The sequence below is a fragment of the Muntiacus reevesi genome, chromosome 2 (genome assembly GCF_963930625.1).
Source record: "Muntiacus reevesi chromosome 2, mMunRee1.1, whole genome shotgun sequence".
NCBI lineage: Eukaryota > Metazoa > Chordata > Mammalia > Artiodactyla > Cervidae > Muntiacus > Muntiacus reevesi.
Window position 1 is genome coordinate 144963354 of NC_089250.1, and position 17387 is coordinate 144980740.

The following is a 17387-nucleotide window of genomic DNA, read 5'->3' on the forward strand; positions in this document are numbered from 1 at the left end:
GAGGGGGCTGGTGATGATGTTTCCTTCTTCGCTAGCCTCTGGACCTTCAATGTAGAACCTTCCACATAAAGGTATGGGTCTTAGATGTAGAGGAGGATCAGGGAAGCCTGACCCCAGCAGGGCAGGGCCCCAACCTGTTTGCAGCCCAGCATATTAAGACACTGTGGGTATAAAGTCAGCATAAGGCTTGCAGAGCACTGGAGTGGGATGAAGGAGGTCACTGCAGGGCAACAGCCGCCAGGAGCCTTTCCAGGACCCCCACCATAGCCCACAGGTGACACCCACCCCACCACCAGGGCCAAAGGGGTAAAGGGGCAATGAAAGGTCTTCCTGGAGAAAAGAAACCTTTGTTCTTTTGGACACTGAGCCATGAGGCTGGTCTCACCCTTCAGTAGCGTGCCCAGCCCTAAGTTTGAGTCTATCCTTCTAATCCTTCTCCCTGTGGTCTTGCTAACCAGTAAGGAACCAGATCGGTGAACAGTCAAACTTTATTTTTACAAAAATGTACATTGTAACATGTCTCAACAGCTAGCCTGAGGTTGGGCTGGCTCAGAATTCAGAATTTTGGGATTGCCTTTGTCCTTTCTTGGTTTCAAAGCAAGACCAGGCCGTAGAACTCCAGCCGAAGACCTTGGTCAAAGGTCGGGTTTGACTGATGTGGAGGCTGGTACCACAGGGTACTGGCAGCCTCCCCGCTCCTTCTAGGGAAGGGGCCACCTGGGAAGCCTGGAGCACCTCACCTCACACTTGTGCTGAGCTGGCCTGGCTCTGAGAAAGTGTGGGCCTCTCCAGGCCAGATTCTTGCTCTGGCCAACAGGGAAGCAAGGCCCAGCTGAGTTCAGCTGAGAAGTAGTAGGTCCCATCTCTCCAACTGTTTCCTGGGAGAGACTGCACCCCTGGGTAGCCCCAGTGCCCAGGAGTCAGCAGCCTTAATCTTAGGTGCCTGAGCACCGTGGTCACAGGTCTAGGAACACAGGGAGGCCGGGGAGGAGGTATCATTGAACCCTCCAGGCAGAAGTCCCTGAGTAGCTGGCTTCCCTGGCCCACAGGCTAGGTTGGCCTTGTCATGGGTTTTGAAAGTCCAGGACATGGAGGTTGTAGGACAGTGCAGCATAGAGGTGTCTGGTGGTGAAGCGCAGGCAGTACACAGGACTGCTGAGGGGTGTCGACGTCAGCGGGAAGGCCTGCAGGGGAAGGACAAGAGTGGCAAAAGCATCCTCGCTGGGAGCTGGGGGAACCCGAATGCAGGATTCCCAGGCCTGGTGCCAAGGGACAGGGGCCACTCTAGGCTTCCTCCCGCCCTCTCCAGGCGTGCCCACTCCCAGTGCAGACCCTGGAAACGAGCCCTGGCATCCACGAGGCCTGCCTGCCATGGGCAGCACACTTACATGGAGGCAGGCCCTTTGGCGGCGGTCCCACAGTCGCACAACACCATAGTAGGAGGAGCCAGTGGCCAGCAGGTGGTTCCCATCCGTCTGTAGGCAGTACAGGGTGCTGTCGTGGGGCTCCTCCCACTCCATGACACACTTCCTGTCCAGAAGGAGGTGATGCAGGGGATGTCTGGGGGTGGCCTCCGCCTCCACCCCAGCTTCCCCAGAGGCCTTAGGAAGCCATTCTGGTTGGGAGAAAGATGCCAAACCACCACATTCCTTTAAAACCACACTTAATGGGAGAAAGCCTCCTCAGTAAAGATCTCTTTTCTCACAAGTCCCTGACCCCAGACAGGCTTATGCCTTATTTGTGCATCACGTGGCTGCTGTGTGTCACCAGATTTCAGAGCAAGGAAGGCCTCAAGAAAGCTGGGGCAGAACGCTGAAGGACAGCACCCTGATGGCTCCCAAGGCTCTTATCGGGGCCTGGTGGCTAGTCTCCTGGGCCACGGGACCAGGGCTGCCGAGGTGGAGAGTCTTAAGCTTACTCTGACCTTGCCGGCTGCTCTCCCAGCCCCTGCTATGGGGTCTCTGTCCCTCTCCCTGGGGCACCAGGATGGGGGCAGGGTTCCCACCACCTGTTGTCCTGCCCTGCACACTCACCGGGCACTGGCTCGGAGGTCCCAGTAGCGAACATATGTGTCGTAGCCACAGGACAGGAGCGTGAACGGGGACTCGTACATGACGTCCAGCACCCCAGCCCCTGGAGGAAAGTCACTGCCCAGGTGCGTCATCAGCTGCCCACTGGGAAGAGAGGCGGGGCAGGGGATGAGAGGTTGTCCTGCCTTGGCCCACACACATGCTTTTAACCTTCAAGTGGCATCAGTCCCTGGGCTCCTTCCTGAGGCAGAATTAAGACCCTCGTAGGAAGGGGACCAAAGGAGGAGATGCTCTGGACGTCCAGCCCTCTCCCCTGTTCCCAGCCCCTGCCCCTCCCCCCAGCCGAGGCCTCAGTCAGCCACCAGCCTCTCCATCACACCTGCATGCTGGCTACCCGCCACCCAGCCACTCCTCCTCGGGACGATGAATGGGCCTTGCCGAAGGGGTCGGCCCCCCTCACACACACACACACATTTGGTTACTTTATATGCCTTGATCCTGCAGGTCATGCAGTTCTGAGCTGCCTGAGTCCAATGCCTTAATTCCTGCCTGTAATCTGGGGCTCAAACCTCATTGGGGATAAAGACCACACAGAGGGAGAAGGGGAGTCCCAGGAGATGTTAAAACAAGCAAACACCTTTGTGTCTGGGGAGAGAAATCGCTGAGAAAGCAGCTTAGCAGGCTGGTCCCTGGTGTTCCTGGCCCGGCTGGCCCCCGGCCTGGGGCTAGCACGCCTCTATGATCACAGCCCCCAGCCTGCTGGGCTCCAGCCTGCCCCCCCGCCCCTCCCGGTGGCCGAGAGCAGATTACCGAGAAGAACAATTTCTTTGTGACTGTGTAATTCCCTCCGTGACCGCGGCAGTGGGCAGACCCCTTGCCCTGATGCCAGACCCCTAGCAACCACCTAGGGGGGCCTCCTGGCCCTAGCAACTACCCCTCAACATCAAGTATACCCGCTAATCCCTGTGGCTGTAGGATGGGTAGAAGCAGTGAGTTTCTTCAGAATGAGGGGAATGAAGAAGGGGGCATGCTCCAGGCCCAACCCCTCAGCTTCACTCAGGACATGCTGGGCTCTCCTGCATGGCATGACAGGAAAAACCTGGGCCGTGGACACTACACAGGGACACCCAGGTAAGAGGCCCTGGCATGGGGTGGGGAAGACTTTGTGGTCTCACCAGCCCAACCTTGGCCAACCAGGTTGCACCAAAGCGGCCACGAGCCACGTGCGTGGATGTGGGCCTTTACTCCGGTCCTTCCTCCTCACAGACGCCAACCCTCAACCTCCCTTCTCAGTGGAGCCGCTACCTTCCCTGAAGGAGGAAAGGAGGCGGCCGCGGGTTCTTTTCTGCCCAACTCTGCCTTTCCCTGTGAGCACTGGGTGGTGAGGGGACCCCCAGCAAGCAGCACTATTGCTGTCCCGTCAGGGCAGGGTGGGGGTAGGCCCTAAGTTGGCACTTCTGCCCCCAGCTTCCTTCCCAGGGAAGTGCTCTTCCTTTCTGTGTGCTGAGGGCTCAGATAGAAAGCCTTCTCCCCACGTTAGCATCTCCTAGAGATCACTGACCTCAGTGCCCAAGCAGGCCTACCAGCCATGATTCGCCACTCCTGGGCAGGTCAGAGGGGCTGGGGTCATATTCTTTCTGTCTCTGTTGTCCACTGGGTCCGGGCTGTTTTGCTCCACAGTTCTCCCTCCCAGATTTGGGGGCCCTGCCCCCTCCATTAGTGAGGCCTTCAGGAATGACTGAGGAGCTCTCCCCTTTAATCTATAGAAGTAATTTCATGTTTGTCTGTTTGAAATAGAAGATGAAAGGCAGTGGAGATTGGGGGGCGTGAAGCCCAGCGTGGCTCTACCTGCCCACCCCTGGTCCCAGGGTTTGGAATGAAGGAGAGACAGGCACCCGTGGACAGAAGGTCGGCAGCAGAATGACCACACCCATGCCGAGCTGCCAACCTGGGCCCTGCCCAGGCAGGATGGCATCTCAGCCACCACTGGAAAGTGTCTTGCCAGTCTGTGCAATAAGAAACACATAACCCTACCCTCTGCTGCTGCTAAGTCGCTTCAGTCGTGTCCAACTCTGTGTGACCCCATAGACGGCACCCCACCAAGCTCCTCCATCCCTGGGATTCTCCAGGCAAGAGTACTGGAGTGGAGACCCGAAGGCTGAGCGAGCACCAGCCCCCGAAGACCAGGACAAGGCCCAAAAGCTCTTGTCTGCCGGCCTGGCCTGGTCAGGGCCTGCCACACTAGTTCTCTGACTCCCTGAAATGGCCACACACACTTTAAATGGGCCAATAAAAAGATACAGTTTCTTTTGCCTCTGGGCCTGGGACCCTCCAGGCTCTGTTGTGCAGTACCCGTGAGGTTAAGTTCAGCGCATAAACTGACACACCAGGCTCTGGGAAATGGCCCTGTCTCTTCAAATAGCAGCTCAGCGGTGCCATAGAAGCCCTGCTGGGGCTTTGATTTGGGAAAACAAACAGAAATGGCACCGTGGGCCCTTCGTGGCCCCCACCACAGGACCAATTTAACTAGAAAACTCTAGCTCAACTGCTCTGGTGGAGGGAGCAAGATGAGCACCACAATAGCCCCAAACTTTGGGGGGAAGGGGGACAAAACAAGCTGTCTGTCTCCTGGGCCCCTCCTCCCGGGCTCCTTTTCTTACTGCAAGTGTGTTCTTGTAAAAACGATTAGATTGCAATTTGTATAACGTGGTGACCCCCAAATTCAGACGTTTCACCCCTTTTCTCTGGAAAGAATGTTAAGAATGCCTCTCGGCCTCTCACTGTGGGGGGTGTGAGGGAGGGGTGCAGAGCCTTGGCTGTCGCACAACTTGTGTGGGAAAGGGGCTGCCGCTTAGAGCCTCAGGCCAAGACAGGAGCAAGGGCCAGGTCTGCACTATAGACGCCAGACAAAAAGTCCCTTCCCTTCCCGCTCCTGCGCACAAAGCCAGGGCTGCCAGGAGCCACTGAGGGCTGGGGGGGCCTCCACCCAGCCTCCCCCTAGCCTGACTCCAGCAATTCTCTCTCAACCCAGGGAAAGATAAAGACAGATGGGGCCGCCCCTGTGAGCCCGATGAATGAGACACAGGCCGGGGAGCGGCTGCCTGAAAGAGACCTGTTCCCCAGGCTGGGCTGTGTGCAGCTTCCCAGAGGAGCCCCGGAGTACCTGGGCAGGAAAAACAGCAGAGCGTGGCTGGATCCCAGACTTTGAGGTGGCGGGGCTCAGGTGAGGGCCCTACCTATTCTGCTGCCCAGGCAGCTCCACTGAAGCTGGAGGGAAGAAGGACCACAGGAACTTCCTGACAGGGAGGAGGAAATTTAAATAAGGTACTAATAGCGACCCCCCCCCCCCATCTTTGTTGGGACAGCTGACTGGAAGTGGTTACTAGCCTTGAAGACCAGCCACCCTGTCCGGGAGAAGCCCTCAGCGCCAGGCCAGAGTTGGGCACAGGGAGGCGGGCTCTGGAAGCCCCTCTGCCCCAAGCTGGGCCCTGCAGGCCAGGGAAGCCAGGTGCCCTGCTTCACTCCCTCTGTGTTCTCCCTCATCCCGCCTCTGCGCGCCTCCCTGGTGGCCCATACAAAGTTCTGCTGTGCTGACCACCCTGAGGTAAGATACCCAGGCTCTACTGCCTCACCCACACATATAAGTGCCCGTGGCCCCCCACACCATTTCCAGCCACTCTTAACACGCTGGGTTCCTGATGCTGCCCCTTGGAGGTTCAGTTCAGTTCAGTCATTCAGTCATGTCCAACTCTTTGCGACCCCATGGACTGCAGCACGCCAGGCCTCCCTGTCCATCGCCAGCTCCCGGAATTTACTCAAACTCATGTCCAATGAGTTGGTGATGCCATCCAACCATCTCATCCTCTCTTGTCCCCTTCTCCTGCCTTCAGTCTTTCCCAGCATCAGGGTCTTTTCCAATAGTCACTTTTTTGCATCAGGTGGCCAAAGTATTGGAGTTTCAGCTTCAGCATCAGCCCTTCCAATGAATATTCAGGACTGGTTTCCTTTAGGATGGATCTCTTCGCAGTCCAAGGGACTCTCAAGAGTCTCCTCCAACACCACAGCTCAAAAGCATCAATTCTTTGGTGCTCAGCTTTCTTTATAGTCCAACTCTCACTTCCATACACAACCATTGGGAAAACCATAACTTTGACTAGATGGAACAAAGGTCCTTGGAGGTTCTGTGGGTGTTAATTCCTGCATCTATTTGGGTGTGAGGATACCCCACCCAGTATGTGCAACCACAAAAATAAAACAATGGCTTCTGAAAAGAAGGAAGAGTGACAGTCTACCTTCCTACATCTTCACTTGCCCTGAAGGTGTAATATAAGCTGGGCCTAACATGATCACTGAGAAAATAAGCACAGTGTGCCCTCCTTTCTTGCCACCCTCTCCTTCCTTTTCTTCCTTTCTTTGATCAGTAGTCATTTACTAAGCACCTTCTGTACACAAGTCATTGTGCCTAATGGAGACTGCAGGGAGACGTGAGCTGAGACTTGGACAGGGAGGGACATGGTCCCTTCCTCCATGGAGGGAAAGAAGTCTCATCTACCTGACTGACAATACAAGGGGTGGCTTGGTTGGTACCAGAAGAGAGATAAAAGGGAGTTTACTAAGGGGACAGATAAAAGGACATTTCTGCAGTGAGTGACCAGCAGGGACAGAAGATGGGAGATGGAACAGGTGAAACACCAACAACTGCAGAGGTGCAGGGCAGGGCCACCTGCTTTGACTGGAGGTGTGGGTACGTGAAGGGAATAAGCTGACCACCACGGGCCTCCAGGTGCTCACTGCTGGAGGTGTGAGGGGCGGGAGTGGCTGTCCTTGTCCAGCCTTCTGGTGAGGAGGGTGAGAGACTTGAGGAGGCAACCTCAGTTCTGTAACTGAGGTCCCAGATAGAACCATGGAGACCAGGAGAAGCCCGCTAAGGCTTCACCTGCACCAGCCCTGTCCAGTGAGCGGGAAGGGCCCTTTCCAAGCACAGGCCCCTCACATGCACGTGTGTGCGCGTGCACAGCTCCAGCACTCGCCTGCGCACACGTGTTCAGACACAATGGCTCAAAGGCCAGGCAGCCGGGCAGCCCACTTTGTACTGCTAACAAGAGGACCGTAATTACAGGAAGGGGCAGCCGGGCAGATAAAAGGATACAAAATTTCAACATCTGTTGCCATAAAGGGATAAGGAGAAGTGAAACGCAAAGTATCAGTTTGGTGTCAGCAGGCAGAGAGCCAATTTCAAAGAGTTCAGGGGGACAGAGGGGACAAGAAAGAAAAAGGAAAGGGGTGGGGGAAGAAAGAAAGAAAGAGAAAGAAATTACAGGGTTCCTTAAAGAGGTAAAGAAAAAAGAAAATGAAAAAAGCTGTCAGTAATACTTTCAAAGGAGAAGGCACATACTTAAAGAGGGGCAATTCCCATAATCACCCTGACTGAGGACCAGGCCCCCTACCCCAGGTGGAGGGTCAGGGGCAGAGACAAAGCCACACCTGGGTGGGATGGGCACTAACGATGCCCTCAGAGTGGCCCAGCCTGCAGTCAGGACCCGTTTTTTCTGCAGACAGAAAGGGGTGTAGCCGGGCACCCTTCGTTATTCCAGTGCTGTAGAATGCCGTGACGTGTATCTCCCATGTTCAGTCCAGGGTTCCAAGATAAGTTCCAGGCCACATGGTGGCCAACACGGTGGCCCTATGAATGTTCTAAGGGTCACCATCTCAAGCCACAGGGGTGAGGATCAGGGAGTGCCTCGTGGTAGAGGTCTATTCATGCTAAAGAATGAGCAGGGTTTCAGTAGGCAGAGAGGGGTATTTCAGGCACAGGGGTCAGGTAGTAGAGCAAAAGCCCAACAGAAAAATACATGGTGTCTGTCAGAATATGTGAGAAGCTTCTCTGCCCCTGCCTCTGTTGAAAAAGAGGAGACTTCGGGGCTTTAGGATGGAAATGGAGGAGTCATGGGGCACCAGGGATGATGCTGGCCAGAAGGGGAAGTGGAGATGAGGTGGGATTATGCAGGGGTGTGAGTCATACACATACAGAGCAGAGCACTACCTAGCTGAGGACCCAAACCCTCAATACCCTAGGAGGAGCCAAGTCACCAAACCCAACCCTCCTTTCTTCCTTGCCCAGCAGTCCCTGGCTGGCTTGGAGCTACAGCTGGCCCCCTGGGAAATCTCCAGACCTGAGTGAGATCACAGGCCTCTCCATCCTGGTGCCCACGTCCCCACTGCCTCATCTCAGGGCACCAAGGCTAGATCCAGCTCAAACGCACCTTGGTAAGAGTAGAGCCAGGGGAAGATCTGTGTGTGATGTCAGGCCAGTCAGAACCCCCACCCACCCACAGGGTCTTCAGCATCAGGAGGTATGCCCCACACAGACATCACCATTCCTGGGGCAGAGCCAAGGGCCCTGAGCAAATGCAGACAGAGAACACTAGATGGTCCTTCATTCCTCCAGACCCAAGGTCAGAAACAGGATGGCAGTTCCGCAGGGCCTAACTAGGGACACCTCAGTGGTGGGTGAGTGGCAGGGCCAAGATAGAGCCCTTGGGGGCCAGAGATGGCCTGAACACTATCTACCCTTGGAAACAGGAACACTCTAGCACATCCAAACTGGGGGAAGGACTCTTATCTTTCTTCCCATCTGGTTTACACAGGTTAGAAATCCCCTGCCGCTGGGCCCAGCCCATGGTCCACAGCTCTGAGAGAGAGGCAGAAGAAGAAGAGTGGGGGACAGCCAAGCTCCCTGCCATCTGGGCCATGTCTTGGTGCCCACAGCTGCTCTCAGACCAGTGTGCTCCAGCGAGCGCCTCGCCTCCCCGCACCCCCCGGAGGGAGAACAGAGGCGCAGAGGGTTGAGGAAGCCATGATGACCTTGAAAGAGGTCCTCAGACACTGAAAAGCAGCCTAGGCTGCCTGAGGACCCATACCTGAGACACAGACGGACGGGGGCGCACTGGTGCCCAGCAGGTGCCTACCCCTCTGAGGTGTGTCCCAGCCCCCCCCACCAGCCTGAGGGCAGCCTCTGGAGGGGCCATGCTCTGAGCAAAACTGCCCTCCAGTGCTCCTCCCCCCAGGCCAAGCACACACATAAAAGAGAAAATCCCAGCCCTCCTCAGGTTTCAGCGGTGACAGGTTAAAAGCAAAGAATCCACCCAGCACTGAGCACCGCCCCGCCACTGAGTCCTGCCTGCGATGCTGCTCCACCTTCCAGATTGGCCTGTCAGTCAGGCTTTGGCGTTATTGAAAGATCAAACTCTGTCCTGCCTGTTCATTACCTTAATCCTATTTTCTACATGGCTTTATTATCTGCTTGGGCTTCTTTGGGAAAGACAGCTACAGACAGTCGTCCTGTCCATCCGTTTCCTCCCACCAAAAGTGGATGCCTCCATCAGGGCATCTTCCCCCTCAGTCCCTGCACCACTGGTCCTCAAGCTTCCCTGAGGACAGAAGAGGTGTTTAAGTTAGACCTGGCTCCTCGGTGGTGAGGAGAGGTGTCTGGGAGCCAGAGAGCAGGCAGGTGAAGCCAAGCAATGCCCAGGACAGCCTTGCCTCAGGCTGGTCAGAGGGTGCAGTGGCTATTTGTTGTCTGGCTCCAGTGAGAACTGAGGCCACAGCTGTCTTGTACTCATTCTCAACTGGGTCCTTTCTGGATTCTATAAAGGCCAGTGTTTAGTGTTAGTGAGGTCTAGAGGTTTCATAAGAGAATGCTGTTGAAGGGGCTGGTGCCTTAGAACTCCATTCTGACCACTAATCTGTGCCCCAACATACCCCAGCCAAGGCAATCACAGGCAGAAGAGGCCATTCAAAGGTTACTCAGCCTTCAAGATACAGCTGGACCACAGTGGGGTGGTGCACACCCTCACTGCCGCAGCTTGTCTGCCATCCCAGGCCTGGGTCAGTATTGATGCCAAGCATACCCAACAACGTGACTTAAATAAAACTGACTTTCAGCAGAAATGCCTATCTCTGTGACCTCATCAGTGAAAAAGCAAACTATCTAATTAGAAATAGGCAAACATGAGCAGACATTTCACCAAAGAGAATATATAGAAGGCAAAAAAGCACATGAAAAGATGTTCAACATCATTAGCTACTAGGGAAATTTGAATCAAAATCACAAATAACACATACTTTAAAATAAATAAGAAATAGTGACACTACCAGATACTGTTGAAAATGTGCAGAAACTAGATCTCTCAGACACTGGAGTCAGAATATAAAGTGGTAAGATACTGAAAATAAACTGGCAGGTAAAAAAAACTAAGCACACACTTAGCAAATGACCCAGCAATTGTATTCCCAGGTAGTAATTCAAAAAAACTGAGAATGTGTGCCCACACAAAAGCCTATACACAAATGTTCAATAGCCTGATCCTCAACAGTCAAAAAACATAACCGCCCAAATGTTCTTCAGTGGGTGAATGCTAATTGATGGGGAAAGAAACTTTGGTATATCCATACCAGAGAATACTACTGAGCAAGAAGGAAGAAAGCGCTACTGACACACGCAACAACTTCTGTGACTCTCAAGGGGATTATGCAGCATAAAGGAAAAACCTCCAAAGATTACATATTACATATATACTACATATATTAGTTCACTTATATAATACCTTCAAAATAACAAAATCATAGAGATGAAGAACACCTAAGTGGTTGCCAGAGGTTAGGAGCAAGAAGGAGGGGCAGAGGATGGGTGCAGCTATAAATGTGTACAGGAGGGGTCTTTGTGCTGATGGAACAGCACAGTTCTGTATCTTTATTGTGGCAGTAGTTACATGATTCTACACATGGGATAAAACTGCAAAGAAATTTATACACACAAAATAAGTATAGTCAGATAAAGGTCTGTGGACTGTACCAACTGTACCTACCAACTTGCTAGGTTTGATATTATGTAAGATGTTACACAGGTACCTTGCCTTCCTACTTTTGTAACTTCCTATTAATCTATAATTATTTCAAATGAAAAGTTAAAAAAAAAAAAAAAAAACACAGAATAGCATGTAATCAAATGGGAATATGTCAAGCCTGCCAAGGCAGAGAACTGTAAATAAAACCTGGGTGTATTTTAACTGTTCTGTATTGTTCTTCTTAAGGATCTGTGGGCACTTCCAAAATTAACTTATTTTAGAAAAATCATCTCTGAGGACAGATACAATTTTTTATAGCCACATAGTCAGGCACTCCTTAGAGAAGAAGTATCATAAATCCAAATTGTTATCGTAAGTTCTACATGAAATTATGTACCTATTATAAATTACTTCAACAGTTTCCATAAGCTAACAATTGATCCTATGTGAGAAGGTGACACAGTGGAGCCTGTCAGGTTGTGGGGCAGGGTCCTTCCAACCTCCTCCTGGACCACTTGGGCAACTGAAATGGGCTGGCTTGGGCAGCTCTTTCCTTGGCCTCCCAGCTGCTCCAGCCCCACCCACCCTGGAAGCCATGGTGGGCTCAGGAATCTCTTACCTGTTGAGGTCCCAGATTCTTAAGGGTGAGAAGTGCCCACAACAAGCCGTCCCTGTCACAAAGGAGCTGCCAAACAAAAGAAGAGCAGAGTCAGGTCTGGCTTGTCAGAACTTGTGGTGGAAATGACCACACAATTGGAAGCGCTGTGCTCATTCTCCAGGGGACCATGGGGTTAAGCCAGGATGAGAGAAGCAGCCAGGGGAGCCATCAGAGAAGTTGTGGGAAACCATACGGAATCAGAGTGAGGGTTGTAACCTCCCAGAGCTGCTTGGCCAGAGGACCCACGGGTTCAATGGCAGCTGAGTTTGCTGCTCAGAACTGGTTGGGTGGTCTCTGCCCACCATAAGAATGGATCTCTAGATGTACAACTCAAGTCAAGGGAAAGCAAGCCTGTTGGTCTTCAGTTGTATGAACACCAACTTCACAATGCCACACTACAGTAATGGTCTCCCTGTAATAGGTTGTTGAGCACTGGAAGCTGAAGCCCTGGTCAGAGGTGAGGGAGGCTGGGCGGCTTTACTGAAGGTTTTAAGAGCTGGGGAATATGGTAACATGATACAAGCACAGGGCAGGTATAAAGGCACCAAAGTGAGAAAAGGCAAATGATGAAAGGTAGGTAATGACATGAAAAGGTGAGGGTGGGAAAGCAGGGAGTGTGAGGGCCTAGGCAGTCAGGACTGCTGTGGGAGTGGGATGAAAGTCAGAGTTTAGAACACAATGACAGACACTGCCAAGAGGCAAGAGAGAAGGAACACTCTGACCATATTGCCCATATTTAAGAGCCTCTCTTAAACCCCTAAAAAGTTCAACATATATAATCTGCAGTTTCATTTTAAGTGGAGGCCCAAACCCAGTGAGAAGAATCCATTCAATGAGCCAGGCTGGCCACAGTACTAGGACTAGAACTTGAACCCATGTGCCAGACCACTCCTTTGTCAGAAGATTTGGACGGTGTTGGGAGGGGGAACCTGCAGGAACCCTGGGCTTGAAAATCTAAACTGGAACAAGAGAGCTGAAAGCAGTTATGTCACTCAGGAGCCCTGGGGCAGGGAAGGGCCATGTCCCTACATGTCTGGGCTTGGGGGAGGAACTGGACATATTAATGACATGTTAGCACTGTGGGGCAGCAGCCTATCGGCCCTGGCCCTGCCCAGCACCTGTGGCTCTCTGATCCCAAGCATGTCAGTGGGGAGATGGATTTCCACAGTTGGGGCTCTGAGAAACTGATGGCTTTGGCTTGGTGGGGGGCTGGCCTGCTAGTTGCTGATAGAGGAGATGTTAGGGCAGGCACTGGGCAAGCCACTGATTTACAATCAAAATTGCAGGGCAGGGGTTTGTGTTTCAACCCTGGGCAGACAAAAAGGCCACATAAACCACCCTGGAGCATCCATGCCTCAAATCAAGACTTCTCTAGGGACATGCTCAGTCTTCGCAGCCTCCTATCAACCCATAGGCACGCCAGTAGCCACTAAACTAGAATGGTATTCTAAAACAGTCACTCTGTCATGCTCCAAGTGACACCCAGCCTGGTATGCAGCCACTGGACACTGAAGCCCCAAACTACAAAGCCAGGAGGTGTTATCCTCACTTCCCTCTCCCACCAACATTTTTCTCTTGAGGGCAATCCAGTAATAACTGGTAAAGTTAATTACCTTGGGTTGGAAACATAATAGCCCTTAGAAATCATTCATGCAGGCAATGGGGCTCTCCAGATTTTGAGAAGTAGGGAGCCAGGTAAGAGGCACCAGCACAGACACACAGACTCTTCAAGGAGGCCTGTGGCAGGCCTCTGACTGGCCACAGGCCTAAATTAGCATCAACGTAAGTCAGTGGAGAAAGAGAGGAGGCACCTCCACAGCTCTGACTTTCCAGCAGGGATGGGAACCCCTGCCCCTGGATTCCTGTCCTCTATTCCTGCCCACCTACCCCTGACCCTCACCCTCTGCCTCCAAGAGGAATACTCTCACCTTCATGCCCATAAGGGCCTTTCTTAATTGCCTGGATATAACACCTGTGAACATTTCTTTCCAAAAGCTGCCGTTTTCCTTTGCTTAACCATGTAAAGCAGGAAGAGGTACAAGAGGGAGAGTAGAAAGTCCCTCTGGCATTTACGAGGGCCTAAGAATTTAATCAAATTTAACACTCAGTCAAAACAAAACAAAAACAACCATGTAAGCAGCAGTTCAGCAGATTTGGAGCCAGGTCCTGCTTGGAACGTTCACCAAGACTCACATCCAAACCATGGGGACTGTCAGCCTGAGGGACAGGGATGGCCAGCCCTACTCAAGAGGCAGAAGCAGGATCTGCTGGCTGCTCAGTAGCCTGACAGGCCTTCCTCTTAAGTCCTGCCACACACTGATCTTGCCTGCAAGAGACAAATGGCATTTGAGGGGTTATCTTCCCATCTTCCTTTTGAGATCATGGACTGTCTGGTGGCTCTTGTGTATTCTAGTGCCCAGCACAGTGTCTGGTACCAAAGAGATGCCCAAAACAAATCTATAGACTTCAACTGAAAGGGCCTTCCAGAGTTCACAGCCAACACAGCAGAGGAAGCTAGTCATAGCAGCTGTGAAGGGGGTCCCTCTGCTTCTTAGAGGATTAATTCCCAAATCTCCAAGCTCAGACCTGAATAACACATGACACAGTGTTGGTACAGTGAAGTTGTACAGTGAAGCACAACCAGATAACAAATAAGAAAGGAGCATGACAAGGCTATATATTGTCACTCTGTTTATTAAATTATATGCAGAGTACGTAATGCAAAATGCCGGGCTGGATGACTCACAAGCTGGAATCAAGATTGCCTGCAAAAATACCAACAACCTCAGATATGCAGATGAATGACAGAAAGTGAAGAGGAACTAAAGAGCCTCTTGATGAGGGTAAAAGAGGACAGTGAAAAAGTTGGCTTAAAACTCAACATTCAAAAAACTAAGTTCATGGCATCTGGTCCCATCAATTCATAGCAAATAGATCGAGAAAAAGTGGAAGCAGTGACAGATTTTATTTTCTCGGACTCCAAAATCACTGCAGACAGTGATTGTAGCCATGAAATTAGAAGATGCTTGCTCCTTGGGAGGAAAGTTATGATCAACATAATAGAGAGCATATTAAAAAGCAAAGACATCACTTTGCCAACAAAGGTCCATATAGTCAAAGCTGTGGTTTTTCCAGTAGTCAGGTATGGATTTAAGAGTTGGACCATAAAGAAGGCTGAGTGCCAAAGAATTGATGCCTTTGTTTTTTGTTTTTTTGAATTGATGCCTTTGAATTGTGGTGCTGGAGAAAACCCTTCACAGTTCCTTGGACTGCAAGGAGATCGAACCAGTCAATCTTAAAGAAAATCAATCCTGAATATTCATTGGAAGGACTGATTCTGAAGCTGAAGCTCCAATACTTTGGCCACCTGATGTGAAGAGCCGACTCAATGGAAAAGACCCTAATGCTGGGAAAGATTGAAAGCAAAAGGAGAAGAGGCCAGCAGAGGATGACAGAGGTTAGATAACATCACCAACTCAATGGACACGAATCTAAGCAAACTCCAGGAGAGAGTGAAGGACAGGGAAGCCTGGTATGCTACAGTCCATGGGGTCACAAAGAGGCGGACACGACTTAGCAACTGAACAATAACAATAACCAGCAATACCTAAAAATGTCAGCATACACATACACACACATGCTCTTACACAAATGAATACTCTCTCACCCTGAGGGTCTAAAAGTCATTCTGACTCCACAAACTTCTCTTTTTGGACCAGAAAAGTCCTAATCAGAAGCTAGCCTTCTATAATTTCTCATCCAATTTCTCACCCACTCTACAAATTCTTACCCTGCCCAGATGCCCAAGCTACCTTACTGGCCTCCTGGTCCCAACTTAGGAAAACCTGGCCTCACAGAGATCATCCATAGGCCCAAAAAGAAGACATAAGAGCCCTCATGTCAAAGAGACCAAGAGAGTTGGGAGTTCTGGTAGTCGAGTTGAGGAATAGAAAATAACAAAGATACAGAACAGAGGAGAGGAAAGTATGAAGAAATATCAGTCGGGTGTGGGCAGGGTGAAAAGAAGGCATATTCATGCTGCCTCTGCCTTAGTTTGGACCCTCTTAACCACACTAGGAAGTGACTGAGCACTTGCTGTGTGCTAGAATCCACAAACAAATGTCTCCAAAGCACTACTCTGTCTACTCCCTCATGTCTGACAGACGAGGACACTGAGACACAGAAAAGTAACAGACTTGATCTTGCTCACACATGGAGCAACCAGTGGGAATAGAATTTGAACCCAGTTAGTCTTAATTCCAGAGCCCAAGTGATTTTACACCCTGTGTCCTATAAGTTCTTTCCGCAGCACCTAGTATAATGCCTGCCACATACTGAAAACTCAAAAGCTTATTGAATGAACGAATGGACAAGTGAACAAATGACTCCACCTGGGAGAAGAAAGGAGCGATGGAGGGGCTCTGAGGAGGGGCAGCAGAAGGGCGTGCTCGGCAGCTGTGCCCCGTGGCTGGCCTGGAGCTGCCCAGCTGGCCCAGGCCCCAGCCGCCTCTGAGCTGGGCTGACACACTTTGGCAAGGGAGGCCACCAGAGCTGTCACATCATTCACCAACATGCCCATCAAGTGTATTCAGTTCTCTTCAACCCGCATTGGCATTTTAATTACTGTTGGGTAAACTAATTTGTACAAATGAAGGCTGGGCTGCCTAATAGAATATGCAAGCTCTCTGACCTCTGACAGGCACTGACACGAGATACAAAGGCCGCCGAGGAAGGCTTTTTATCTGAGCCTTATTACTCTCTATTACTCCAATTAGTCAGGCTCCAGTGCTCCTAATTGGAGGAAAAATTGCAATTAAATCAATTTTTGATGGGCTGCAAGTGGGCTCCTGAACCGCCCTGCTTGTGAAACACTGATATTATAGCAGCAAAGGTCACAGGCTTCATCGGCACCTGGGCGCCCCCCGATTTCCCTTGGCCCCCTCCTAAAACGCCTCAAGGAAACCCCTGCCCCTCCATCAGCTCGGACAGCAAGGGTGGGAAGAAGAGAGTCATTAGAACATGTCAGGTCTCATTGCTGCTGCCGCCATCTGCTAACCTGCGCCATGGACATCATTATAGCAGCTAAGTCCCAAAGCATGAATGCAGTGCGAAGGTCACACAAACTCACCGGGTGAGGCTAGGCCAGGAGCAGAAGTGCAGTGACAGCACTGTCAGGGAGGGACCAGCGGAGTGGGAACAGGAGGTCAACAGAAGTCAGGAAGAGGAGAGACCCAGTCCTGGGCAGGTGAAGGATGAGGCAGCCAGTTCCCAAGATCCAGTCAACAGGGCACCCCAGGCCACCCAAGAGGAAGGGAAATAGATGCATTTGGGAGAGAACAAAAAAGAGAGCCGAAGAAATCTTGTTCTCATCAGCAAACATCCACCTTGCAGTAGGGGTACATACACCTGAATGCTCTCCATAGACCAGAAGGCTGAGTGTCCCATCAGTGATGGGGTCAGAAGCACAATGTGGGGCCTACCATCTATAGCAGTGCCTGCCTATCAAGGCTGGGGAGGGAGTGCCCAAAACTAAACCTTAACCACAGAGGAGAAGATAAACACAACTTCGTTCACCAAACTAAAGGATAACAAGACCAAGATGCCTCTCTGAAACTTGAATGAGTAAAGTTTAAGGCAAATAAAAAGAAGGTCCATTTCACATAGCATCTGGCATACCATTACCTCAAAAAGATGGTGCAGACAGAAAACAAAATTTCAAAAGAAGGTTAGCCAACTTCATGGGTGATTGAACCAAAATGGATTAACAGGGAAAGAAGGATGTGCCTTGTCTTCAAGGGGTCAAGACCAAAAATATGTTGAATAAATGCTGGTCTATCTACTTAATGGAATATT

The 17387-nt window shown here is 51.4% G+C and overlaps 1 protein-coding gene across 3 annotated transcripts in view; it reads right to left on the reverse strand.

Moving 5' to 3' along the window:
* Window positions 1–77: 77 nt before the first annotated feature.
* FBXW4 (F-box and WD repeat domain containing 4) overlaps window positions 78–17387 on the reverse strand; it is an 81636-nt gene continuing 64326 nt past the window's right edge. The window contains exons 6-9 of one of the 3 annotated variants that reach the window (XM_065923170.1): window positions 11496–11561; window positions 2034–2174; window positions 1389–1530; window positions 78–1184 (exon numbers count right to left, since the gene is read on the reverse strand). In XM_065923170.1, coding sequence (XP_065779242.1) covers window positions 1065–1184; window positions 1389–1530; window positions 2034–2174; window positions 11496–11561 — 469 coding nt within the window. In that variant the 3' untranslated portion in view covers window positions 78–1064. Of the gene's footprint in view, window positions 1185–1388; window positions 1616–2033; window positions 2175–5047; window positions 5327–11495; window positions 11562–17387 lie in introns of those variants that run through there. The other 2 variants (XM_065923171.1, XM_065923173.1) reach the window with 2 other exon arrangements.